The sequence below is a fragment of the Silene latifolia genome, chromosome 2, assembly GCF_048544455.1.
Source record: "Silene latifolia isolate original U9 population chromosome 2, ASM4854445v1, whole genome shotgun sequence".
Taxonomy (NCBI): domain Eukaryota; kingdom Viridiplantae; phylum Streptophyta; class Magnoliopsida; order Caryophyllales; family Caryophyllaceae; genus Silene; species Silene latifolia.
Window position 1 is genome coordinate 26,084,159 of NC_133527.1, and position 26,173 is coordinate 26,110,331.

A 26,173-nucleotide genomic window follows, 5' to 3' on the forward strand; every position below is an offset into this window, starting at 1 on the left:
TCTCCATACTTCAACAAATCAAAAATTCCAACTCTACAGTTACGTTATGATAACTCTTGGGATTAGGACGCTCAATCTTGCGTAGGCTACTCGATCGAGTATGTTAGTGACTCGATCGAGTAAGTTCCCTACTCGATCGAGTAAGTCAAGATTACAAAACCACTATGATGGATGAAAAATTAAATTTTATGCATGATTTTTTTTTTATAGAAACGGAAGACTAGTTTGAAATAGGAGATATAAAGAGTTTATGGAAAGTGATGACTGTTAAGTAGTGGGGGGCTTTTGTTATTTTTTATTTTTTTTCTTTTTTAATATTATGAGTAGGAAGTACCATACCCCTGGGTGTATGGTATAAGAATTGCTGGTTAATAGTTTACATTTTTTTTTCTTTTTGAGTGCTTCAATCAATAGTTTACACTTTTTTTTTTAATAAATAAACCAATCCATATGAGTAAAACTACTAAATTTCCTTCTCATTTCAAGTTGTTTTTGACTTTTTAAATTGTAAAGTCACTATTCTCTCCTTGGATAACCATGTATAACTAATGGTATTGTTCAAAAATGCAATTTCTAGCATGGTTCACCTCAGACTTGGCAAAATACCCGATCCGAATAACTTGATTTGAACTCAACCCGATATCTGAACTTGATTCGAAGCTGAATTGACCCAACCTAGTATAAACTGACCCAAAAGTTTATTATTGCAAGTTGATTATTGTCACAAATAACGTGATAATAGTTGACCCAAAAATAACCCGGCCTAACCCGCCCCAAATTCTACAGATCCGAAATAACTCGATCCAAAATTAACTCGACCCGATCGACCCGTTTGAGTTGGGGTATAATTCACCTACTCCCTCCTATTCTTCTTTTTCTTCCTCTTTGAATGGGGCACAATATTTAAGGAAGAGAATAAAATATGAATTGTGAATTGGGTGGGGTTTGGTGATAGGAGTGAGGAATGAATAAAATAAGGAATTGTGAGTTGGGTGGGGTTTGGTGATGGGAGAGAGAAATGAATAATTATGAATTAAATAAGAAATTGTGAGTTGGGTGGGGTTTGGTGATAGGAGAGAGGAATGAATAAAATAAGATTAAAAGTTTCCAAAAAAGGAAAGGGGAAGAAAACCTGAATAATCCGTTTTAGGAAATAGGGAAGAAAATAGAGAATAGGAGGGAGTATTAAATAAAAACCGCAGCTATAAACCTATAAGTGACGGTTCACGCTTAAAACCGCCGGCTATTTTATCCTTTCTACAGCCAGAGAAGAATTTACTAATTATTTTCACTTTCAAACGATTTTACTAATTTGGGATTTATATTACTTTGAAAAAGAATCCGGAATTCCAAATCCACCCTCTTAGTCTCTCACATACAACACCTAGGGTCCATTTCTCATGAAGACTACACAAAAGCATATGAGAGGTTGGTGCCGAACTCGGCACCACAGGTGATGCTATCTGATTTTCCTTTTTCCGAAAAATTTATACTCCCTCTATCCCGGTCATTTGTTGTCGTGTTTAAGTTAATTGTTGTCCTCTCTATTTTAATAATGGATTTGATGAACAATTGATCATTCACACTTATTTTGGTCCATTTGTCATTTAGTAATTGACCCTCTACTCTTTACTTAATATTTGTGCCAAAATCAAAGGACAATAATTAAGCGGGATGGAGGGAGCAGTTTTTAAGGAGTTTAATGAATGATCATATCCTAGTGACCTGATCATCTGTGCAGCATTAGAAAGTAGAAAAGTTATCTGATATTCTGATACGGAGTACAAATCAACAAATTAAGTCAAGTCGTTGATAATTGATATTCTCTCATATTCTAAATAACCCTCCCTATTCAAAGGGGCACAAGAATTAAGGAAGAAAGTATTACTATATGGTAAAGTATTTGTGGGGTAGGAGATTGGAGAGAAAAGTTATTGTCTGATTAAAATAAATATTATTATGGGGTAAGGTGATTAAAATAAGATAAAGTATGAGTATTGTTGTGGGGTGGTGTGATTAAAATAAGTATAAAAGTTTGTCAAATAAGAAAATAAGGAGAGTATTGTGAATAGACGAAAAAAGAAATAAGGAGAGTTATTTAGAATAGGAGGGAGTATTAAGAAATGGAAATAGTCTCGATAGTGTTTACATTGACCATGTCTTAGACGCAAAGCTAAGCAAGCAATCACAAAATCATACATCCCTATAATATCTTGATCTCCGTTCCTTAATCCTATACCTTTCTAGTACAATCATCATTCTCGTCGCGGTCTGTGAGTCCGTGACTATTTTTTATTTGTTTCGATGTCATCGGAATATGGCGGGAGGTTGGACCTACAGTTTTTTGTAAGAATGATTTCAGGGGGTAAAACACTAGTACTGCAGGCCAATATGGGGGATACTGTGGAACATCTGCACTATATAATAGAGAGGATCACAGGAATACCAGCAATACAGCAGTATTTGACTTACAGAGGAAAGCAACTCGAATGCAGTCGGACTATGGAAGAATGTGGTGTTCAAAACGACGCAAGTCTGCAGCTTGTTGGTCGAATGCGCAGCACTGATAATCCCAAGGCGTGGCGCCTTATTACTGACATGGTTAATGTTATTCCTCGAGTGTGTAGAAATGGTTCGCCTCCAATTGACTGTAGCGTTGTTAAACTAGCGCTAGATAAGTTCATGACGCTGGCAGTAGATGATAAAAATCCAAATGATAATGATTGGAATGATAAGGCTGATTATTATAAGATAGTCATGGATGCCTATGCACCGCAGGCGTTAGTTATAATGTACAGGTCGGCTGAAGAGAAGACACGGAAGTGTGCTGATGAGTGTATTAGGTGTATCATGAGCTTGGGGGGAAATGGTAAAAGCGAGACCGCGTGGTCTGCTATAATACTGTTGGAGTTTTGTAGGCTACTTAAGACGTCAGTGCCTGAGGATGACGTCTTGTACCTGCACTGTTTGACTGCTCTTCTGACTAAGCTGGATGGGGTCGATGTGGGGTGTAGGTCCACACGAGATTCTGAGGAGAATATTCCCTTTATTGCTGTCCAAGACGTGTTCCCGTTCTTGGAGCAAGTAGGGCAGAGGTTGCAGACTACAGGGGAGCCATGCCTTCAGGATGTCTCTCATTTTTCTGCATTTCTGAAGCCTATACTTGGGGTCATTGCAAGTGAACTTGATGTTGCAGCAGCTTTTCACAATGCCCGGGGAAAAGGAAAGGACTGCCTTTTAGGTGATGAGGTTAATGGTCTCTACTGTCTTTTCTTTGATCTGCTCCATTGGATTGGAAAATGTTTGCGCAAAATGGAGGAGGCTTGTTTAGACAACAAGAGAAAAAACGATGTTATAGTACATCCAACTGGTTCGTCTTACTATCTTGCTATTCTCAAGGAATTGAGAAGCATCGCGCTTCTTTATCCTGTTTTTGAGGATTGCTTTTGGACCATGATGAGAAAGAATAAAGTAGCAGTAAGCGCTCTCGTTGTTCTATATGCTACCCGAGTTGATGATCATGCTTGGCTTCTTACGCATAACGATATCCTAAACTTCGATTCCAGGCGACATTTAGTAATGTTCATGTTCCCGGACCGAGCTAATGAGGGAATACATGAAATGTTGATAGATAGGTCTCAATTGTTGACTGAATCTTTTGAGTATATATACAATGCTAACCCATCTTCTTTGAAAGATGGTCTGTTTATTGGATTCAAAAATGAAAGAGCTACAGGTCCTGGTGTATTAAGAGAGTGGTTTTACCTAGTTTGCCAAGCTTTGTTTGATCCACGGAATGCCCTTTTCGTCGCATGCCCCACAGACTGTCGAAGGGTCTATCCTAATCCAGGCAAAAATTTACTCCTTTTTATATGTTTCTATTTAACAGATTGCCACATTATCAGAATACTGTTGTGATTTCTTTGATGACAGTTGCTTAAACCGACTTCTTAGAGTTAAATGTTGAATGTTACTGTACTCGTATAAGCCATCTGTGGTTTCTTTGTTTGTTGAAGGCTACGGTTCTTTTGGCACGTAGAATCTGTAATATATTTCATTGTTATCTAATAGAACTAATCTTCTATAGTTGCCATCAGTATTACCAAATGTTGAATTTTACTCTACTCATATAAGCCATGTAAATCGAGTGAGTCGTATTGGGCAGTTTGTGTCGGTTCAATTCAGGTATGCTATTCATTTTCAAGTCAGATTTTAAGAGTTACTTTTTTGTGTTCTTATTTTCACACTAAATACATTGTGCAGCCTCCAAAGTGCATTCCGTCTACATTGAGTACTTCCGCTTTGCTGGTAGGGTGATTGCGTTAGCCTTGATGCACAAGATTCAAATTGGATATTTTCTCGATCGAGTATTTTTCTTGCAATTAGCTGGAAGAAGTGTTTCTCTAGGCGATATTAAGGATGCAGATCCATACCTTCATAACAGCTGCAAACAAATATTGGAGATGGATCCTGAATTTGTCGATTCTGATGCGCTTTGTCTAACATTTGTTACTGAAACCGAAGAGCTTGGATCCAGGAAAGTTGTGGAACTCTGTTCTGGTGGGAAAGACATTATTGTGAACAGCAAAAATAGGAAGAAATATGTTCACCTTATTGTCCAGCAACGTTTTGCTACATCTATTGCAGAACAAGTGTCTTCCTTTGCTCAAGGTTTTGCTGACATTCTTCGTGACGATAATCTCGCTACAACCTTTTTTGAAATCCTAGAGCTGGAAGATCTTGATTGGATGTTGCATGGAAGTGGAAGTGAGGAAATCTCTATTGAAGATTGGAAGAAACACACCGAGTATGTTGGCTACAAAAAATCTGACAAACAGATAGTGTGGTTTTGGAAGGTATGCACAGGCTAAACTTCACTGACAGAATACTATTTTTTTCCGGTTCTTGACGATAGAAGCCAGCCCAACAAAGTGAAAAGTCGAGTAACTTAACCTTGCCACCTTCACTGATCATAACTAGATGTTTTGCCAGTAACTGCAATCAGTCTAATCAGTGGTATTCTGGCATTGCAGGTCGTCGAAGAGCTGAATGTGGAGCAGAAGAAAACTCTACTTTTCTTTTGGACATCAATAAGGTATCTTCCAGTTGAGGGGTTTCGCGGTTTGGCCTCTAAGCTGTTCATTCACAAATCATTGGAGCCCCAGAACCGATTGCCTTCATCCCACACATGCTTTTACCAACTTTGTATCCCAACATACCGCACAAAAGCCATCATGGAAGCTCATATTCGAGTCATTACCCAGGAGCATGTTGCTTGTAGCTTTGGAACACGGTGACCACTGCGATTTGCAAATAATAACGTCTCTGTTTGAAGTATATACTAGTTTTGTTTCGTAGGTTACTCAGTTTAGATCGAGAGTGAATGCAATAAAGAAGTGTTGGTCATTCGCCAAAATGACATTCGTTATAGAATCATTTCCAAATTAACCATTTCACATAACTATTCTGTAAAAATAACCCAAAGTCGGCAAAAATTTTAAAGTATCGCCTTGTCAATAGTCTCTTGCAAGTAATATCTGTGTATGACCGTTTCAGTGCTTGCTTGTAACACTTGTTTTGTACAAAATTGAAAATTGGCTGCTTCAAATCACCTGCCTTCACTCTCCTGGTTTTATATGCGGATTTGTGTAGGCTGGGTTTGTCATGCTAAACTAATACTCCGAATACACTTTAATAGACTTTTCAATTGTTGGTTTGTGCTTTGTGATGCTTCCGTTTATCACCTGCTTCTAATACTCCCTTAACTTAAGACGCAGTCTTCAAAAGTAATAAATGTGTGTCGTAACTTGAAAACTGAATATCTTATAGTTAAACAGACAGATGACTTTTCATCTGAAAACTCTGTTTTACAATGAAAACCATGAATTCACCAGACAGTATGACTTTTCATCATACTGTATTTTTTAATTTGAAAAGTTTGGCACTGTACGCATAGTTTTGACGGAGTTTGTTGAATGAGCAGAGTCTACTGAACTTACAGCATTGGAAAGTATAAAAGTAATCTGATACAGATCAAGTCAAGTCGTTGATAATTTGTGTATTATGAAATGGTACATTTGACCATGTCTAGGACACAAAGCTAACCAAGCAATCGTAAAATCATACATCCTATCTCTCCATTCCTTATTCCTATACTCTTCTGCTACCATCATCAACCTCGTCTCCGATCGTGACTATTTGTCATTTGTTTCGATGTCATCGGCCTCATCAGAATATGGCGGGAGGTTGGACCTGCAGTTTTTCGTGAGAATGATTTCAGGGGGTAAAACACTAGTACTGCAGACCAATATGGGGGATACTGTGGAGCATCTGCAGAACAAGATACAGAGCATCACAGGAATCCCAGTGACACAGCAGTATTTGATTTACAGGGGGAAGCAACTTGAAAGTGCGCGGACTATGGAGGAATGTGGCATTCAAAATGATGCAAGCCTACAGCTTGTCGGCCGAATGCGCAGCACATATAATGTCACGGCGTGGGGCCTCATTACTGACATGGTCAATGCTATTCCCCAAGTGTGTAGAAATGATTCGCCTCCAATTGATTGTAACATTGTTAAAGTGGCGTTAGATAAGTTCATGACACTGGCACTAGATGATACATTTTCGAATGATAAGACTGTTTATTTTATGATAATCGTGGATGCCTATGCACCGCAGGCTTTGGTTATGATGTATAGGTCGGCAGAGGAGAAGACAAGGACGTGTGCGGATGAGTGTATTAGGTGTATGATTCTTTTGGAGGGTAATGGTAGAAGTGAGGGTGCGTATTGTGCTATGATGCTATTGGAGTTTTGTAGGCTGCTTAAGACAGTACCTGAGGATGACGTCTTATACCTGGATTGTTTGACTGCTCTTGGGAAGAGTCTAAATGAGGTAAATGTGGCGTGTAGGCCCTCTCGGGTTTCTGAGGAGATTACTCCCTTTATAGCTGTCCAAGATGTGTTCCCGTTCTTGGAACATGTAGCGCACAGGTTGCAGACTAAGGGGGGACCATGCCTTCAGGATGTCTCTCGTTTTTCTGCATTTCTGAAGCCTATACTTAGGGTCATTACAAGCGAACTTGATGCTGCAGCAGCCTCTCGCAAGCCCCTGGAAAAAGGAAAGGTCTGCCTTTTAGGCAATGAGATTAATGGTGTCTACTGTCTTTTCTTTGATTTGTTGCGTTGGATTGGAAAATGTTTGCGCAAAATGGGAGAAGCTTGTTTAGAAAACAAGAGAAAAAAGGAAGTTATAGTTCATCCAACTTGTTGGTCTCAATATCTTGCTATTCTAAAGGAATTGAGAAGCATCGCAATTCTTTATCCTGGTTTTGAGGATCGCTTTTGGAACATGATGAGAAAGAATAAAGTGGTGGTAAGTACTCTCGTTGTTCTATATGCAACTCATGTTGAAGATCATGCTTGGCTTCTTAAGCATAAGGATATCCTAAAATTCAAGTCCAGGCGGCATTTAGTGATGTTCATGTTCCCGGAACGAGCTAATGAGGGAATACATGAAATGTTGATAGATAGGTCTCAACTGTTGACTGAATCATTCGAGTATATATACAATGCTCAACCATCTTCTTTGCAAGATTGTCTCTCTATAGGATTCAAAAATGAAAGAGCTACAGGTCCTGGTGTATTAAGGGAGTGGTTTTACCTAGTTTGCCAAGCTTTGTTTGATCCACGGAATGCCCTTTTCGTCGCGTGCCCCATGGACCGTCGAAGGGTCTATCCTAATCCAGGCAATAATTTCTTCTTCTTTTTATATGTTTTCTACCTCTCCACCTCCTAATACCAGTATACCACCAGCAGACTAATGATATAATCAGGGCCGGCCCTGGGGCCGTGCAAGCGGTGCGGCCGCACAGGGCCCTCGACTTGAAGGGGCCCCAATCGTAAGAAATATTCGTGTTAGTTAATAATTAATTTAGCGCGTATTTTTAGTATAGTAATCAGCTTAACTCAGTGGTAAGATTAATGGTATATATTGCCAATGATCTTGTGTTCGATTCCCACTTCAAGGAATCGAACTCAAGTGGCATCTCTTCCTTATCATCCAACTAACCACCATGCTAATTAATTATTGTTGAAGAATGGAAAAGAAATATATTTATGTACTCCGTACTATATTGCTTCTAGAATTGAGAAATAAACTAGCCATATAAAAATTACTCAAAATAGTTAACATACGTTTTTTCACCCAAAACGACCGGGACGGCCCTGGATATAATCGTAGTGTCGTGTCTTTGGTGCATGCGTTTTTATTTGACAGATTGCCACTCTATCAGGATATGATTGTGTTTTCTTTTATGACAGTTGCTTAAACCAACTTCTTAGAGTTAAATGTTGAATGTTACTGTTGAAGGATTTTTTGCAGTGGGTTCTTTTGTTGTCACTTAATAGATTAAACCTCTTTTGTTGTCTTCTGTAGTACAAAATTAGCAATGGTTGTCTCTATAAGAAATCAGAATTTAGTTTATAGCCTCTTCAGTCCTATACTTGTTTACAGTCACGGATAATGGGCGAGTTGTGTGAAGTCAGTTCTTCCAATTCAATTCAGGTATGTTATATATTTACGGTCAGAGGAGGTTAATTTGGGTTTCAGGTCTGTTTTAGATGTGTTGTTCTCGAGTTATTTTGGGTAAGACTTATGAGCCACTTATGATCGTTATTAGGTCAGTGGTAAAAAGTTACATTGTAGTTTTTTGTGTTCTTATTTTCAAAATATACATTGTGCAGCGTCCAAGGTGAATCCCGTGTACATTGAGTACTTCCGCTTTGCTGGTAGGGTAATTGCGTTAGCGTTGATGCACAAGATTCAAATTGGATGTTTTATCGATCGCGTATTTTTTTTACAATTAGCTGGAAGAAGTGTTTCCCTGAAAGATATTAAGGTTGCAGATCCATACCTCTATAATCGCTGCAAACAAATATTGGAGATGGATCCTGAATTTATTGATTCTGATGCGCTTTGTCTAAAATTTGTGACTGAAACCGAAGCACTTGAATCGAGAGAAGTTGTGGAACTCTGTTCTGGTGGGAAAGACATTGTTGTGAACAGCAAAAATAGGAAGGAATATGTTCATCTTATTGTTCAACAACGTTTTGTCGAATCTATTGTAGAACAGGTGTCTTCCTTTGGTAAAGGTTTTACTGACATTCTTCGAAACAATAATCTTGCTGCAAACTTTTTCGAGAGCCTGAAGCTGGAAGATCTTGATTGGATGTTGCATGGAAGTGGATGTAAGGAAATCTCTATTGAAGATTGGAAGGAACATACTAAGTATGTTGGTTACAAAACATCTGACTTACAGATACAGTGGTTTTGGAAGGTATGTACAGGCTAGAGTGCTAGACTAAGCTAATAGTTTTTTCTTGTTATTGACGATAGAAGCCGGCCCAACAAAATGAAGTCGAGTAACTTGCACCTTTGATTTATGTAGGCAATCAATCTAATCAACGGTATTCTGACATTGTAGATTGTTGAAGAGCTGAATGTGGTGCAGAAGAAAACTCTACTCTTCTTTTGGACATCAATAAGGTATCTTCCAGTTGAGGGATTTCGCGGTTTGGCTTCTAAGCTGTTCATCTTCAAATTGTTAGAGCCCCACAACCAATTGCCCTCATCTCATACATGCCTTTACCATCTCTCTATTCCAACATACCCCACAAAAGCCGCCATGGAAGCTAGTCTTCGTGTCATTACGCAAGAGCATGCATGTAGGCTGTAGCTTCGGAACAAGGTGGCACTAGTGGTTTGTTTTGGAAGACGTAGGCCACTGGGATTTTGCACATAATAACGCCTCTGCTTGGGTAATGAATGCAATAAAGACGTGTGTTGGACATTCAGCGTATCGCCTAGTCCATAGTCTCTTCCAAGTGACCATCCTCTAGTAACTGTCAACTTTCAAGTATATTTTTATCAAAGCAGTCTTTGTAATAGATATGGTGAGGGCATCAAGTTTTTTGTGTATATTTCTGTTTCTGCTATCATATGTATAAAATGTTGTTGATTTCCAAATCACTCTACTAAACTTTAATTGACTATACACTTGTGACTTGTTTGAAGGTTTGCCCATACAAAGTACTGACTACTGAGTAGTTTGTTTTGTTACCTTGCCTTATGGTTACTAATTAATGGATACATCAATTGACATTTGTTTATTACTTTGCCTTATGGTGAGTTGTCTTAACTTTTCAACGCATGGTCACAAACTTGATTCCGATAAATAACGAAATACTCTGCCAAAAATAACAACTCTAACAATAATAATATCCTATGTAACATTACAAATATTCCTAGCCTACATCATAAATTTAGGAAAGATTTCCATTAGTCAGCATAAAATTGAGCGCAATATTTGAGCGGGATAACTAAGTGAGAATATTGTAGTTGTGTTAATCTTTAACACAAACTAGTTTAGACCTGTGCAATAAATACTCGGTATATAGAATTTTTTTATTTTTAATAAATTTATTATATAATAGTGTTATCTTATTAATTGTTCATATTTCTTGTCATCTTATTTTGTTTTGAGAAAAAAAAAATTGTAATTGACAATTAATCAAAAGAGATCAAATTGAGTAACGTGCTAAAATATTTTTTAATCAAAATATTTTTTATACCACAAAGCAAATGATTTTAATTTTTATTTTCTCTCAAGTTTTTTTCGTCACGAAAGTAATAATACCGATTTACAGTTTTGTTTTATGCGTAGTATTAGTTAAATCATTTTTAAATAATAGCACCAACAAACTTCTTCAATCTCCATTAACACCACCAGTCCACCTTCCTCCTCACCACTTCGTCATTCCTCATTGTCTACTACCCATCATCCGCCACCCCATCAGAAGCAACCCCCGACGGCCTACTACCCCACCCACAATCTATCTTTGATGAACCCAATTGAGTGGTTGTTGTCGTTGCTGCTGATTTATTTACCGCCGCGAGGTCGGTGTTTCCATGATTGTTCCTTTCGGCCGAAATCAATGGCCGGCGTAAGGTATCCACTGTTGGTATTGTTTTTTGTTCCTTGCAAGATTGCTTTGACACAGAATTGCTCCGACTGCTGAAAGGGTGGATGTAGACGGTTGTGGTGGTGGTATTGGGATCGAGCGAAATTATTATTATATGATATTTTGATTGATTAAAATCCAAGGCACTCAGTTATTGTGCGATTTTTATGATGTTGAGAAACAATGTGATATACACAAAGGAAAAAAAAAACCCAAAAAAAGTGAGATTGATGAAAAAATTGCAGAAACGGGTATTGAAGAAAAAGAAAGATGAAGAAGAAAAGGAAAGAAATCTAAGAAGAAAAAAATGCAGAAATGCGTATTGAAATTGAAATTGAAGATGGGGATCTCATGAAAGAAAAGGAGAAAGCTAAGGATGTGAGTCGTTAAAATTAATTGTAATTTAAAATATCTGAAATTAATTCATTTTTGTTGCCATTGATGTCGTCAATCAATATTAGCTCTGTTGCCCCTGTCGTGGTTGAATCTGTCGCCTTTACCTTGTCAGATGGATGTGGTATTGGTGGTGTTTATCCAACATTGGGTGATTTTTAATCAAATTATCATCAAAATATATAGTAGTAATAATAATAATAATAATATAAGAATGTGATGTGACGATAATGTGCAGTCGCCGACAAATGAAGAAGGACGGTGGACTGGTGGTGGTTGGTGCGTTGAGGAGGGTGGTGGAGTGTTGGTTGTTGGTGAATTGGTGGTGGTGGAGTGTTGATTGTTATTTTTAACCTAAAAATAACACGGGTGACCTGCTATTTAATGAGAGACTTAGCTAAAGTAGAAAAGTAATCTGATATAGATCAAATCAAGTCGTTGATTATTTATATTGACCATGTCTAGGACACAAAGCTAAGCAAGCAATCGCAAAATCATACATTCCATCTCTCCATTCCTCATTCCTACCCTTCTGCTACCATCATCTACCTCGTCGCCACCGAACTTGACAATTTGTCATTGGTTTCGATGTCATCGGCCTCATCAGAATATGGCGGGAGGTTGGACCTGCAGTTTTTTGTGAGAATGATTTCAGGGGGTAAAACACTAGTACTGCAGGCCAATATGGGGGATACGGTGGAGCATCTGCAGAACAAGATACAGAACATCACAGGAATTCCAGCGACACAACAGTATTTGATTTACAGGGGGAAGCAACTTGAAAGTGCATGGACTATGAAGGAATGTGGCGTCGAAAATGATTCAAGTCTGCAGCTTGTCGGCCGAATGCGCAACACATATAATCTCACGGCGTGGGGCCTCATTACTGACATGGTCAATGCTATTCCCCAAGTGTGCAGAAATGATTCGCCTCCAATTGACTGTAACATTGTTAAACTGACGCTAGATAAGTTCATGGCACCGGCAGTAGATGGTACAAATTCGAACAATAAGAGTGATTATTATAAGATATTCATGGATGCCTATGCACCACAGGCTCTGGTTATGATGTACAGGTCGGCAGAAGAGAAAACACGGAAGTGTGCGGATGAGTGTATTAGGTGTATTATGAGCTTGGGGGGTAATGGTAGAAGTGAGAGTGCGTGCTGTGCTATGATGCTGTTGGAGTTTTGTAGGCTACTTAAGACGTCGGTGCCTGAGGATGATGTTTTGTTCCTCGACTGTGTGACTGCTCTTGGGAAGAAGCTAAATAAGGTCAATTTAGCGTATAGGCCCTTTCAGAATTCTGAGCAGATTACTCCTTTTATTGCTGTCCAAGACGTGTTCCCGTTCTTGGAGTATATAGGGCACAGGCTGCAGACTAAAGATGGACCATGCTTTCAAGATGTCTCTCGTTTTTCTGCATTTCTGAAGCCTATACTTAGGGTCATTACAAGCGAACTTGATGCTGCAGCAGCCTCTCGCAAGCCCCTGGAAAAAGGAAAGGTCTGCCTTTTAGGCAATGAGATTAATGGTGTCTACTGTCTTTTCTTTGATTTGTTGCGTTGGATTGGAAAATGTTTGCGCAAAATGGGAGAAGCTTGTTTAGAAAACAAGAGAAAAAAGGAAGTTATAGTTCATCCAACTTGTTGGTCTCAATATCTTGCTATTCTAAAGGAATTGAGAAGCATCGCAATTCTTTATCCTGGTTTTGAGGATCGCTTTTGGAACATGATGAGAAAGAATAAAGTGGTGGTAAGTACTCTCGTTGTTCTATATGCAACTCATGTTGAAGATCATGCTTGGCTTCTTAAGCATAAGGATATCCTAAAATTCAAGTCCAGGCGGCATTTAGTGATGTTCATGTTCCCGGAACGAGCTAATGAGGGAATACATGAAATGTTGATAGATAGGTCTCAACTGTTGACTGAATCATTCGAGTATATATACAATGCTCAACCATCTTCTTTGCAAGATGGTCTGTTTATAGGATTCAAAAATGAAAGAGCTACAGGTCCTGGTGTATTAAGGGAGTGGTTTTACCTAGTTTTCCAAGCTTTGTTTGATCCACGGAATGCCCTTTTCGTCGCATGCCCCATGGACCGTCGAAGGGTCTATCCTAATCCAGGCAAAATTTTCTTCTTCTCTTTATGTCCCCCTCCGCCTCCTAATACCACCAGCAGATTAATGATATATAAGCGTAGTGTCTTGTAAAATTTATTACTCCCTCCGTCCCGATCAATTGTTTACCTATTCCATTTTTGGGGTGCCTCATTCGATTGTTTAGCTTTCTATTTTAAGAATGCATTTGATGGGTAACTTGCTCCTCCACACTCAATATGACCGGGACAGAGGGAGTAGTTAATTTGAGTAAGAACAGTGATTAAGAGTTCGTCCCTACATTTTTGTGTTCTTATTTTCACAATAAATACATTGTGCAGCGTCCAAAGTGCATCCCGTGTACATTGAGTACTTCCGCTTTGCTGGTAGGGTGATTGCCTTAGCCTTGATGCACAAGATTCAAATTGGATATTTTATCGATCGGGTATTTTTTTTACAATTAGCTGGAAGAAGTGTTTCTCTGGAAGATATAAAGGATGCAGATCCATACCTCTATAATAGCTGCAAACAAATAATGGAGATGGATCCTGAATTTGTCGATTCTGATGCGCTTTGTCTAACATTTGTTGCTGAAACCGAAGAGCTTGGGTCGAGAGAAGTTGTGGAACTCTGTTCCGGTGGGAAAGACATTGTTGTGAACAGCAAAAATAGGAAGGAATATGTCCACCTTGTTGTTCAGCAACGTTTTGTTACATCTATTGCAGAACAGGTGTCTTCCTTTGCTCAAGGTTTTACTGACATTCTTCGAAACGATAATCTCGCTGCAACCTTTTTTGAGAGCCTGAAGCTGAAAGATATTGATTGGATGTTGCATGGAAGTGGAAGTGAGGAAATCTCTATTGAAGATTGGAAGGAACATACGGAGTACGTCGGCTACAAAAAATCTGACATTCAGATAGTGTGGTTTTGGAAGGTGTGTACAGTATCGACTTTACTACGGAGTAATTATTTTTTACTTGTTCTTGACGATAGAACTGCCCCCGTCACTGATCCTAACGATATTCTTTTGCCAGTAACATAGTTGCGGACCTTTGGTTTATGTAGGCAATCCGTTTAATAAACATTATTCTGGCATTGCAGGTCGTCGAAGAGCTGAATGTGGAGCAGAAGAAAACTCTACTTTTCTTTTGGACATCAATAAGGTATCTTCCAGTTGAAGGGTTTTGCGGTTTGGCCTCTAAGCTGTTTATTCACAAATCATTGGATCCCCAAGACCGATTGCCTTCATCCCACACATGCTTTTACCAACTTTGTATCCCAAGATACCCCACAAAAGCCATCATGGAAACCCGTATTCGAGTCATTACCCAAGAGCATGTTGGTTGTAGCTTTGGAACACGGTGACACTAGTTGTTTGATTCGGAAGATGTTGCCCACTGCCCACTGGGATCTGCACATATAACTCCTCTGTTTGAAGTCTATACTAGTTTCGTATGTTATGCAGTTTTTTGTCTATATTTTTGTTTGTGTTATTTTATTTAGTATGTATAAAGTTGTTGATGATTTCCAGATCAAATTACTTTACTTCAATGAACTATACACTAAAAGGTTGTTTTTACTAAGTATTTTATTCCTGTCCATTATTACTTTGCCTTATGGTTAGTAATAGACATATCTAGTATCCACTGACATTTTTTTTGAGGGTTTACTTTGATTATGGTTGGTCGGAAAATCGCTACCTTAAATAGTTATCTTTAAAAAAAAATTGTTTTATTGGTTTTTTGGTAGAAGATCATGGTTTCACAGCTTGGAAAGTTTCAAGTTATCATAGACATTGGCTGCAGCCTGCAAACTAAAGATTTTGCCAAGGAATTTTTTTAGTTATCTTCAGAAAAAAAAAAAAATTGTTTTAGTGGCTGCTACCGCAAACCCAGAAAACTAAATGGGGGAAGATGAAGTTTCGTTACCCCGGCACGGTTGGCTCAAAGATAAGATAAAATATGACTGTATAAAAGGCATCAATTCATGTGTGTTCTAGTGGTAGTGTAGTAACACACCAAATTAAGCCGCTCGTGTTCAATTTCTACAATTGCCTTTTTTTTATATACTTTTTTCCAACTCGGGCTTACATTGAGTCTTGAGACGTTGGGGCCACGGCTTAATGCAAATTCAAAGATTTGGTGTTTAGAATTGATTTTTTATTTTCCTAATTTTATACCCTCTATTCATTAAATAATTTACATTAAGGAAAAAAAATTACTTCCCATTATATACGACTAGATTATTATTTACAAATTATTACTCAGTACTTGTTATAAATTACAAATTGTATAACTTTTATTAATAACACTTAATTTTATGCATTCTTCACATAAAATAGTGTCATTATAGTTTTAATGAGTCCATTTTTGAAATAATGGTCAAAAATAAAATATTTGTTGTTTTGGGTCGGTTTTGAAAATATTTGTCAAAATGGTGTCCACGTAGGCTCGGGATTTCTAGACCTGAAACACGCCACTACTAATGGCGTGTTTTGTGAAGGAAACACGCCATTAATAGTGGCGTGTCTTTATAACAATTTTTTTCCTCAACTGACTGAACTTTAAAAAAAAAAAAAAAATCATAAGACACGCCATTAGGGGTGGCGTGTTTCCCCTCGGAAACCCGCCATTCCCAATGGCGTGTTTGTTTTAGTCAATTTTTTAATGAAGTTTCTTTCCGTACTCATTATAAACACGCCATTGGTAGTGGCGTGTTTTAGGTCCAGAAATCTCAAGCCTACGTGGACATCATTTTGACAAATATTTTCAAAACCGACCCAAAACGACAAATATTTTATTTTTGACCATTTTTTCAAAAATGGATTCTAGTTTTAATCTACTCACACTTGAGGGCACAAGTTGGGCACAAGCACAATCATCAACCTCAACACAATAAGCGCGAAAACAATTTATCTTCGAAAATTCCCATGTGATCCCTTAATTTTGTCAGATTTTCCATCGTATCACTGCTTTTAAGAATCTGTCTATGATATCTTTGAGGTTCCATTTTTGTGCTCATAGTACCCCTAATGTAACGACCATTAAATGGATGTTAAATTTTGATGATGTGACAACAAAATAGTAATTAAAATTAAAAGTTATTAAGAAATATGAAATAAAAATGCAAACCAGAGTTATCATGGGAAATCTGATAAAATTAAGGGGTACCATGAAAAATTACACTAATTTATTGTCACATAATCAAAACTTAACCTCCATTTAACGACTGTTACATTAGGGGTACCATAGTCCATAGGCACAAAAATGGAACCTCAAGGATACCATAGGCAAATTCTTAAAAGCAGTGGTACTACGGGAAATCTGACAAAATTAAGGGATAATATGGAAAATTTCCGATTTATCTTTTCAAGTTGCAAATGTGATTATTACAAAAAATATATTCTTATGTCTGTTTCTTTTATCGTAAAAAAATGTTACAAAAATTTTGCTATCCCATATTTAATTTATAGTTTCACCTAGACCTGGCAAAACGGGTCAACGGGTCGGGTTCGAGTCGAGTCAATTCGGGTCTCTCGTTGAGTTCGGGTTAATTCGGGTCGGGGCGGGTCTGTTTCGGGTCAAGCGGATCGGGTTGTTTTCGGGTCAATGAATAATAGAGAAATAGCCATTTTAAGTCTTTTCAATTCAATTAGAGTTATATTTTGTCGGGTCATTTTCGGATTTGGTGGTTTCGGATCGGGTCATTTTCGGGTCGGGCCAGTAGGGGTCAAGAAAGTTCAGGTCATGTTCGGTTCGGGTCAATTCGGGTTTTCGGGTCATATTTGGGTGATGTAGTACAGTCACTTCGGGTCTCGGGTCGAGTCAATCGGTTCAGGTTGCTTTTGCCATGTCTAGTTTCAGTGTTTCACCCTTGATTGTTTGTTAACTCTATCTAGAGCTGATCAAGTGCGGGCCGACCCGTTTGGCCCAGCCCGTTCGGCCCTCTAAAATAGCGGGCTTGGACAAGAAAAATCAAAAATTAAACGGGTAACGGACAAGAAAACTAGGCCCGCTAGAATAAATGGACGGGCTTGGACTAAGCAAAATTGCCCATGGGCGGCCCGCTAGGCCCGCTATTATTAGTGACCTCATAAAAACCCTCAATCCTCGGACTTTCTCTACTCATTTCATTTGCAATTTGTACACTCTAAACCAATTAGGTAGCGCAAATGAATACTTATACCTAGTGGGAGATTGTCAGTATTTACACTTGTCGTATAAAGATTCTCCGAGAATGGACATGCTAACGGGATTGTTGTATAAATATACTATCTTCAAGTATTTACACGGGAGTGTATGTAACCGCTAACAGTGCCGCACAAATACCGAGGAAAAAATGAACTTTTGATGTTTGTAGCAGAACATTGCCAAACTTGTGTTTTTTCCAAAATCTAGTAAGCTTATCTTTTGAAAATTAGTATACTTTTTAAGGGTAAACTTTTAAAGACAATTGTTAAGATTTAGGGGATGTAGCGATAACAAACTCGTGTTTTAATAGAAACACTAATTTTTGTATTTTATTTTAGTCAGGCCCGCTGGCCGGCCCGCTATCTTGAAGTGGGCGGGTACGGACAATGAAAAATGGCCCGCTGAGCGGGCTCGGGCTATAAAATACGGCCCGTCAGACACTTTTTTAGCGGCTAGGCCCGACCCATGTTCAGCCCAAGCCCGTTTTTGATCAGCTCTAACTCTATCCATGACATAGTGTCTGTACGAGCCTAAACTATGCCTCATCAGTAACAAGTAACAAATATTCACTACATCGCAAATTTAAGATAATTTAAAACACGAGAAATTCTTATGTGGGACAAGTTCAGGGGAGAACATAGGCACATAGCTATTGTAAAATCTAAACTTGTAAACACGAACATTGATATCTTAATCTAGTAGTTAAGACGGAGGTGTCGCACATAATAGGTTCGAGGTTTGAACTCCCCTTACCCAAACATTTTTTTCGGATAATCTCATTTTAGAATTGGATACGGGGCCAATTTACCATAAATAAAGTCGATGATTCAAAGAAAACGTTGCGTAAAAACAAACACAATGTTGAGTGTGGAGTCTGTGGATACAAGAGTGCCGTCCGCTTCGTCGAATATGGACTGATCATCATACAATCATAAACCCTAAATCAATTTACTCCCTCTTTGTTTTCCCCTCTTTTTCTTCATTCAATTTCATCTTTTCCCCTAGGTTTTCCTCACTTTTCTCGAATGAAATTCGTAGTCTTCAATCGAATTCATCGTCATAATCATAATCATAATCATAATCATCATCATCGCCGTCCTTAACTGTCCGATGTCAATCTTCAATTATCCGGCGAAGCGAACATTTGACGATTATCATCACTCCATGTCATCGGAAATCAATGGCGGATATGACGATTCAAGGCCCTGGAAGTGCTCCAAGTTCAATTCCAATGGAGAATTGCGCCGATCAAATTCTAGATTACACCTTCAATTTTTCGTTAAAATGATGTCCGATTCTAAAACCCTAGTATTTCAGGCCAATTTGGGGGATACTGTCGAGGATTTGCACTGGAAAATTCAAATGATCACCGGAATTCCGGTTTCGGAGCAGAGGTTGATATACAAGGGGAAGCAGCTGCAATTTGAGCAGACAATGGCGGAATGCGGTATTGAAAACGACGCCGGATTGCAGCTCGTAGGCCGAATACGAAGCACGGGGCATGCCAAGGCGTGGCGGGTAATTTCTGAATTGGTTAAGCTTATTTCACTAGTTTGTAGTAAGGAATCACCTTTTCTTAATTGTAAGATTGTTAAAGTCAAGTTAGATGAGTTCTTGCAAATGCCGCTAGATAGGGACGGAAATTTCTCTGAATATTGTGATAAGAGTGAGTATTATAAGATATTCATGGACGCCTATGTGCCTAAGGCATTGGTTTTGATGTATAGGTCGGGAGAGAAGAAGACAGAGGAGTGTGCGGAGGAGTGTATTAGGCGTGTTATTAGCTTGGGGGATAAGGGTTCCGGAGGGAGTAGAAGCGAGATTACGTATTGTGCTATGATAATGTTGGAGTTTTGTCGGCTGCTTAAGACATCGTCGGTGTGTAATGATGATGTATTGTACCTGCATTATCGGAGTTCTCTTGGGATGAAACTGGAGAGGGTCCAGGTTGCGTGTAGGTCTGAGAGGGATGATGATGGGGTGAACAACAAGACTCCCTTTATTGCTTTCCAAGACGTGTTCCCTATCTTGGAGGAAGTTGGGCACAGGTTGTTGAAGGAGTTAATGCAGAGTGTCGAATCAAGCACTAGCTTTGGGCCACGGCTTCTGGATGTCTGTGATTTTTCTGCATTTCTCAAGCCTGTTTTGAGTGTCATTAGAAAAGAACTTGCTGCAGCAGCAGCAACTTCTCTCGATGGTAAGGGCAAGGGCAAGGGCAAGGCCTGCCTTTTGGGGGATGAGGTTAATCGTCTCGTCTGTCTCTTCATTGATCTGCTCAGTTGTATTGAAAAATGTATGGGCAAAATTGAAGATTGCTTATCTAAAAAAGGGAAAAAGGGTGCTGAAGTTTTTCCAACTAGTTGGTCTCATTATCTCTCGATTCTCAAGGACCTGAGAAGGATCGCAGTTATTTATCCTGGTTTTGAGTACCGATTTTGGAACACGATGAGAAAAAACAAACTTGTGGTGAGTGCTCTCGTTGTTCTTTATGCTTCCCATGCTGATGATCATAGCTGGCTTCTTGGGCACAAGGATATCCTAGACTTCGAGTCCAGGCGGCATTTAGTATTGTTGATGTTCTCAAAGGTGGACGAGGATTACGATGAATTACATGAGATGTTAATAGACAGATCTCAATTGCTGGCCGAGTCTTTTGAGTATATATACAATGCAAATAAATCTTCTTTGCAAGCTGATCTATTTATGGAATTCAAAAATGAACAAGCTACAGGGCCTGGTGTATTAAGGGAGTGGTTTTGCCTTGTGTGCCAAGCTTTTTTTGACCCACAAAGAGCCCTTTTTGTCGCATGCCCCTTGGACCGTCGAAGGTTCTATCCTAATCCAGGCAAGGATTTTGTCTATTCTTGTGTTTCTTTTAACATGCTTTTCTTTATATGTTTCTGACACCCCCTCCCCCTTGGGATCACCAGCAGAATAATGATATAACCTTTGTGGCTCTTGGTTGATGTTTTTTATCTGAAGGATTATCTTTCTAGTCAGGATATCATTATGAATTTTCTGATGACATTAGCTTAAAAGAACTTTTTGTGAGTTAAATTTTTGATGTTATTGCACTAGGTTCATTTGGCTAGGAGAATCTGTACTATCAGATTATCACTAATAGAAGTTATACTCCGTACATTTTAATTGTCGTCAGTAGTACCAGACTAGTAAGGTTTGCTTTTATAAGACTTCAGATTTTCAGAATGTAGTTCCTAGTGTTGTTGGTTCTATACTCGTATAATTATAGACTTTTTATCCTTTTGTTGAAGTTATGGTTTTTTTTTTCTCGTTTCTCTGGTGATAAGTTATATTTCCTCTTACTTTTAGCATGATCCATGTTATCTGCCAGTAGAATTAGACTTCAGAATGTAGTTTATAGTGTTTTCGGTTCTATACTCCTATAATTATGGACTTTTTGTGCTTCGCTAAAGTTATTTTTTTTTTCTTTTCTCGGGTGATATGTTTTTTTTCTTCTTACATTTAGAATGATCCATGTTATCTCCCAGTAGAATAAGCTATTCGTGAACGCGTTGGAGTAGTTGTACTTGTTTAACCAAAGCCGGAACTAATAAAAAAACATTCTCCTTGTGGTGCAACGAGTCCCACAGATGGCGGATAAGGGAGATTCACATGTAGGCAACCTTACCCATGCGTTAACGAGACACAGCTGTTCTCTCGGATTAACCAAAATGAGAATTGCATTCCGTCATGCTATATGAGTAGGGCTGCGCGAAATATTCGATGATTCGAACCGAATTCGGTCCTAAATTAGGATATCTGATCCGAGGGCAAAAAAATCAGAATGGTGAAATCCGAAATTTCCAGATATCAGATCGGATATGGTTCATAAAATTTTCGGATATCCGAATTCCGATCAGAAAGTGTTTTTTTTTTCTTTTTATCTAGTAGAACAGGACATTTTACCAAAAAAAATCTAGTATAAAAGGACATTGGCCGTTACTAAATAAGCTGATACTCAATAAACTAACAAAAATGTTACTGGGCCTTGGACCGTGTGCTAATACTAAATGATGGAGATACAAGTATTGGTCTTCTGTTTAACCTTAATATATATGCCAATTCAGCCACAATCTTCTTAGTTCTATTATTTCATTTCTATAATTCATTTACCCCCTCGCCAAAAGTGCAGTCTCAGTGAGCTCCTCGATGAGCTCCTGTTCTTGTTTTACCATTTTCGTTGGATGTATCGTTTTTCATCTCTTTCCGTACTCCCTCTGTTTCTCACGCTCATTAATTTCATACTCCATTAACACCATTCAACATGATTAGTACACCGAGAAAACAAAACTTTACTTTGTGCTATCTTTCTTATCCACTTCCCAAACTCTTGCTAGCTACATTTCGGCCATTACAAAGTTAGTTGATGGCCTTCAGTCAACCCAAATGTGGACACATCGTGTATTGAGTCCACATAAGGGTGCGTTAAATTGTTAACTCAACTTTAGGTTCAATTAAGATGTATAAATTATCTTGGTTTTTTTAATTATAATGTATAAAAATTTAGTTTTTTTTTTTTTTTTTTTTTTTTTTTTTTTTTTTGTAGTTCAAATTATTTGCGGTAGATTAGGCTTACTGTGGTAATTTTAGACCTAAAAATTTAACTTTTCTGAGATTTTAGTGTACTTTTTTTAAATAATGCTAAAAAAGAAAAAATTGTCAATTTAGGATCCATTTTGGAAATATTTATCAAATTGGGGTCCACATAGAATTAGGTTCGGGGTACCGAGGTTTGGGAAAGAGCCGCCATGTCGCTTGGTGACTCTATGATAGAGTGAATGGCCACTTTCCTAACAAAAAACATTGAAATTAGTATATGTAACATTGTTATTAAAGTAGTTGCAATACTCTGGCTGAGTTGGCGGTGATCTTATGCATTGTTCCAGAAGTCGGCAGTTTGATACTTCTTCCTACAACTGCTTTTGTGGCAAAGCAAACACAAGACTTGGGATTAATTTTACGTTCACTTACCACTACACCACGCCCAACTTCATGTTCAACGTATTCTTCATTAAGTATATATCTTTTACGTTTTCAGTGCAAAGCCGCCACCCCCAATGGCTATTCCAACATTAAGTGTGGCGACTCTTCCCCATTCCCAACTTCTTCAAATCGGATCTTACATGGAGCCCAATTGAGTATCATTCTGACCCAAAACCCTATTTTTTTGAAGCATTATTTGGTTTTAGTTTAGTTTGAAATGTGGAAGTAAATAACTTTGAGAACAAATAACTTCAATCAAAATTAAAACTGATTTTTAGATTTTTGGTTATCAGATACCCGATATTTCTGACATTGTAGTAAAATCCGGATTATTGGATCAGATATCTGAATCCTCCTCGTCGTTTGGTGAATGCTTCGAAAAATCATACTTTATCTTTCCATTTTTGCCCATCCAAGGCGGGCCTGAAAACAAGGAATGAGATTTCTCATGGATCTCTCCCACTCTTTGAGGTAACCAAGAGACAACCGTTGAACTGAAACATCTTACTAGCCAGAGGAAAAGAAAGCCTTTTTTTCATGCTTTCCCAGAGGTCTGGAGAAAGCTTTCTTGTTTTGGCCTTCATTTCGTCATAATTCATCATCAAATAACAAGTCTTTGGAGAGAACAACAATTAAACTACAAAGGCTTTATTCCAGAAATTTAAGGAGCTGTTTGAAGGGATTACATTGTTGGAAAAGGGAAGTTGGAGGGCAACATAAGAAAAAGGGGGAAAGGTGAGTCACAAAAATAAAGTGAACAGGTGATTTGAGGCTAATAGAGGAGCCATAAAATGGGAAAAAACAGAAAAAAAAAATTAAAGATTTGAATAAAAAGAGCAAACAAAAGGTGAAAAACAAAGAAAATTGTCGGGATGGAAATGAAGCAGCACATCACATAAACACTATCATCCAGCTCAAAATAGGAACTGGGGTATGACAGTATGACAGTGTTAAGGTTTAGTATAGTTCATTGGAGGCACATGATGAAATAGATGGGCTGTGGAGTTTTCACATACTGAAGTTTGTCCTTGATTGAGTGGCATTGTTTGTCTATATGTATATATACTTGTTTACTGTGGCACGGAACTGAGTACTCACCATCCTTCTGTTTTCTGTGAACATATAATAAAGCTTCACTGTGAATAGAATCTCAATGTTATAGGTCTGGAGTGCACTAAATTTTATTTTGAATGTTTGAAGTGCTTGAACCTGCTTGTGCACTTACGGTTTCTGTTGGCATTTCTGATTAGTGAATTGGGTATTGTTGATTCAATGATTAGCCAACGTAAGTTGCATATGCAATTATGCATTACCTAACTTCAGATGTTTTCATTATGTTTCTTGGTCATCTTGGATGACTTTCCATGTATTTTACATTTTGACCAACCATGGCTCTACTTTTTCTTGCTCTTATGTTGGCATTAAATCCATTGTGCAGCCTCTAACGTAAACCCCCTCCACATTCAGTATTTCAACTTTGCTGGAAGGGTAATTGCCTTGGCTTTAATGCACAAGATTCAAATCGGAGGTGTTCTGGATCGTGTATTTTTTTTGCAATTAGCTGGAAGGCATGTTTTTCTGGAAGATATAAAGGATGCAGATCCATTCGTCTATAATAGCTGCAAACAGATACTAGAAATGGATCCCGAATTTGTGGATTCTGATGCGCTGGGGCTAACATTTGTTACTGAAGTTGAAGAGCTTGGATCTATGAAAGTTGTGGAACTCTGTCCTGGTGGGAAAGGCATTGTCGTGAACAGCAAAAATAGGAAGGAATATGTTCAACTTCTTGTTGAGCAGCGTTTTGTTACATCCATCACAAAACAAGTGTCTTCCTTTGCGAAAGGTTTTGCTGACATTCTTCGTAATGCTAATCTCCGAACAACCTTTTTTGAGAGCCTAGAGCTTGAAGATCTTGATTGGATGTTGCACGGTAGTGGAAGTCAGGAGATCTCTGTTGATGATTGGAAGGCACATACTGAGTATGATGGCTACAAAAAATCTGACCCCCAGATAATTTGGTTTTGGAAGGTATGTAGAAGCAAGGGATTATACTTATTGTTTTCTTGTTTGTTAAGTACTTTTAGTTTTATTTTTCTCATCTTGGAAGTCAGAACTGCCGTTAGCTTTGTCAATATACTGTAATTTTGAAATATGTAGAGGTTCTTCAAGACCAAGTGAAATAAAGAGACATTTTAGGCACAAGGGTTAATATTCTACAAAAAATATTATTTTAAGTGTCAGATTAATGAGGGTTTAGTTCCGGGTTCATTCTCATATCCTTGATTATTGTACAAGACACTGTGTTTTCCCCCAAAAAGTGAAGAGTTGAAGTAACATAGCCAGTACCCCCTTGGCAGACACCACCTCCTTTGAACCCTGACCTAAACCCCCTCCCTTAATTACACCTGGCCCCTCCACCGTACACGAACCACATTTCACAATCGCAACTGCCTGCATATTGACCAACTCCAGCCTTCCCCGACATCTATCCTTGCCACCTCTCACAACCTTATCTCACTACTGAGTGAGTGGCGGTGCAACTCATTAATATGGCACGGTAGTCGAGGATGTGGAACGTCACATTTATGAGAAGCCTTGTTAATGTTTCATGCTATAAAGAAAGAGTTCAAAATTATCCTTCGAAAATCTGCTTAATCAGTCATGCGTTGTTCGCCTGGTCTAATCAGTCATCATTGGGCATTGCAGGTTGTTCGACAGCTGAACGCGGAGCAGAAGAGAACCCTGCTCTTCTTCTGGACATCAGTTAAGTATCTTCCAGTTGAGGGGTTTCGCGGTTTGTCTTCCAAGCTGTTCATCTACAAATCGATGGAGCCCCAGGACCGATTGCCCTCATCCCACACATGCTTTTATCAGCTTTGTATCCCACAATACTCCACAAAAGCCATCATGAAAGATCGCCTTCGAGTTATCACCCAGGAGCATGTTGGATGTAGCTTCGGAACATGGTGACACTAATGGTCTCATTTGGATGCTGTCAGCCGCTGTGATCTATACATAGATAGCCTCGGCTTTAGGGTCTGTACAGATTTGGTAGGGTACTCAGTTTAGGTTGGAAATGAATGCCATAAATATTTAAATGAGTTCGTGTTAGGTTTTACTCATTTCGAGTCATATACACATTACTTGGAAACTGTATATATTTAGAGTGGAGATCAAGATGAGAAGCTCCTCTTCCATGCACTCCTCTGTGCTTCACTTGTCACCGCCTTTTTGATACTTAATGGGGAACTGGCTGCTTCGATTCACCCGTCTTGTCTCTGAAGTCCGAACTAAGGGTTGTACATGCATCTTTTCGTACTAAATTAATAAAATTCTTTGATCTACTTTTCTATTGCTGATTTGCGCTTTGTGTTGGTCCATTTTTTACATTCAAATATATTTGACTAATTAGCTTCTGAAAGCTCAGTAATCCAGTTGAGGAGCCTATTTATGAATCGA

General features: G+C 38.5%; 3 protein-coding genes and 1 pseudogene across 3 annotated transcripts; all 4 read left to right on the plus strand.

Moving 5' to 3' along the window:
• The first annotated feature begins 1,214 nt into the window (after positions 1-1,214).
• On the plus strand, positions 1,215-5,534 carry LOC141642499 (E3 ubiquitin-protein ligase UPL5-like). Its single transcript, XM_074451335.1, has 3 exons — positions 1,215-3,850; positions 4,264-4,856; positions 5,034-5,534. Exons 1-3 carry the CDS (start codon positions 2,305-2,307, stop codon positions 5,295-5,297), a joined length of 2,403 nt encoding a protein of 800 aa, XP_074307436.1. The 5' UTR covers positions 1,215-2,304; the 3' UTR covers positions 5,298-5,534.
• Positions 5,535-6,202: 668 nt separating this feature from the next.
• Positions 6,203-9,950, plus strand: LOC141628939 (E3 ubiquitin-protein ligase UPL5-like; annotated as a pseudogene).
• Positions 9,951-10,781: 831 nt separating this feature from the next.
• Positions 10,782-15,118, plus strand: LOC141642500 (E3 ubiquitin-protein ligase UPL5-like). Its single transcript, XM_074451336.1, has 4 exons — positions 10,782-11,402; positions 11,883-13,545; positions 13,859-14,451; positions 14,619-15,118. The coding sequence occupies exons 1-4, from the start codon at positions 11,340-11,342 to the stop codon at positions 14,880-14,882; spliced, it is 2,583 nt and encodes an 860-aa protein (XP_074307437.1). The 5' UTR covers positions 10,782-11,339; the 3' UTR covers positions 14,883-15,118.
• A 3,404-nt stretch (positions 15,119-18,522) lies between these two features.
• Positions 18,523-26,070, plus strand: LOC141642501 (E3 ubiquitin-protein ligase UPL5-like). Its single transcript, XM_074451337.1, has 3 exons — positions 18,523-20,552; positions 24,150-24,742; positions 25,421-26,070. Exons 1-3 carry the CDS (start codon positions 18,818-18,820, stop codon positions 25,682-25,684), a joined length of 2,592 nt encoding a protein of 863 aa, XP_074307438.1. The 5' UTR covers positions 18,523-18,817; the 3' UTR covers positions 25,685-26,070.
• Positions 26,071-26,173: the final 103 nt, after the last annotated feature.

What these genes read in the sequence shown, in the direction of transcription:
- LOC141642499 (XM_074451335.1), top strand. Translation starts at nt 2,305, where the DNA reads ATGTCATCGGAATATGGCGGGAGGTTGGACCTACAGTTTTTTGTAAGA. An exon ending in AAGGGTCTATCCTAATCCAG is followed by an intron (nt 3,851 to 4,263) that starts GCAAAAATTTAC and finishes TACATTGTGCAG; the next exon opens with CCTCCAAAGTGCATTCCGTC. An exon ending in AGATAGTGTGGTTTTGGAAG is followed by an intron (nt 4,857 to 5,033) that starts GTATGCACAGGC and finishes CTGGCATTGCAG; the next exon opens with GTCGTCGAAGAGCTGAATGT.
- LOC141642500 (XM_074451336.1), top strand. Translation starts at nt 11,340, where the DNA reads ATGCGTATTGAAATTGAAATTGAAGATGGGGATCTCATGAAAGAAAAG. An exon ending in AAAAGGAGAAAGCTAAGGAT is followed by an intron (nt 11,403 to 11,882) that starts GTGAGTCGTTAA and finishes GACCATGTCTAG; the next exon opens with GACACAAAGCTAAGCAAGCA. An exon ending in AAGGGTCTATCCTAATCCAG is followed by an intron (nt 13,546 to 13,858) that starts GCAAAATTTTCT and finishes TACATTGTGCAG; the next exon opens with CGTCCAAAGTGCATCCCGTG.
- LOC141642501 (XM_074451337.1), top strand. Translation starts at nt 18,818, where the DNA reads ATGTCAATCTTCAATTATCCGGCGAAGCGAACATTTGACGATTATCAT. An exon ending in AAGGTTCTATCCTAATCCAG is followed by an intron (nt 20,553 to 24,149) that starts GCAAGGATTTTG and finishes TCCATTGTGCAG; the next exon opens with CCTCTAACGTAAACCCCCTC. An exon ending in AGATAATTTGGTTTTGGAAG is followed by an intron (nt 24,743 to 25,420) that starts GTATGTAGAAGC and finishes TGGGCATTGCAG; the next exon opens with GTTGTTCGACAGCTGAACGC.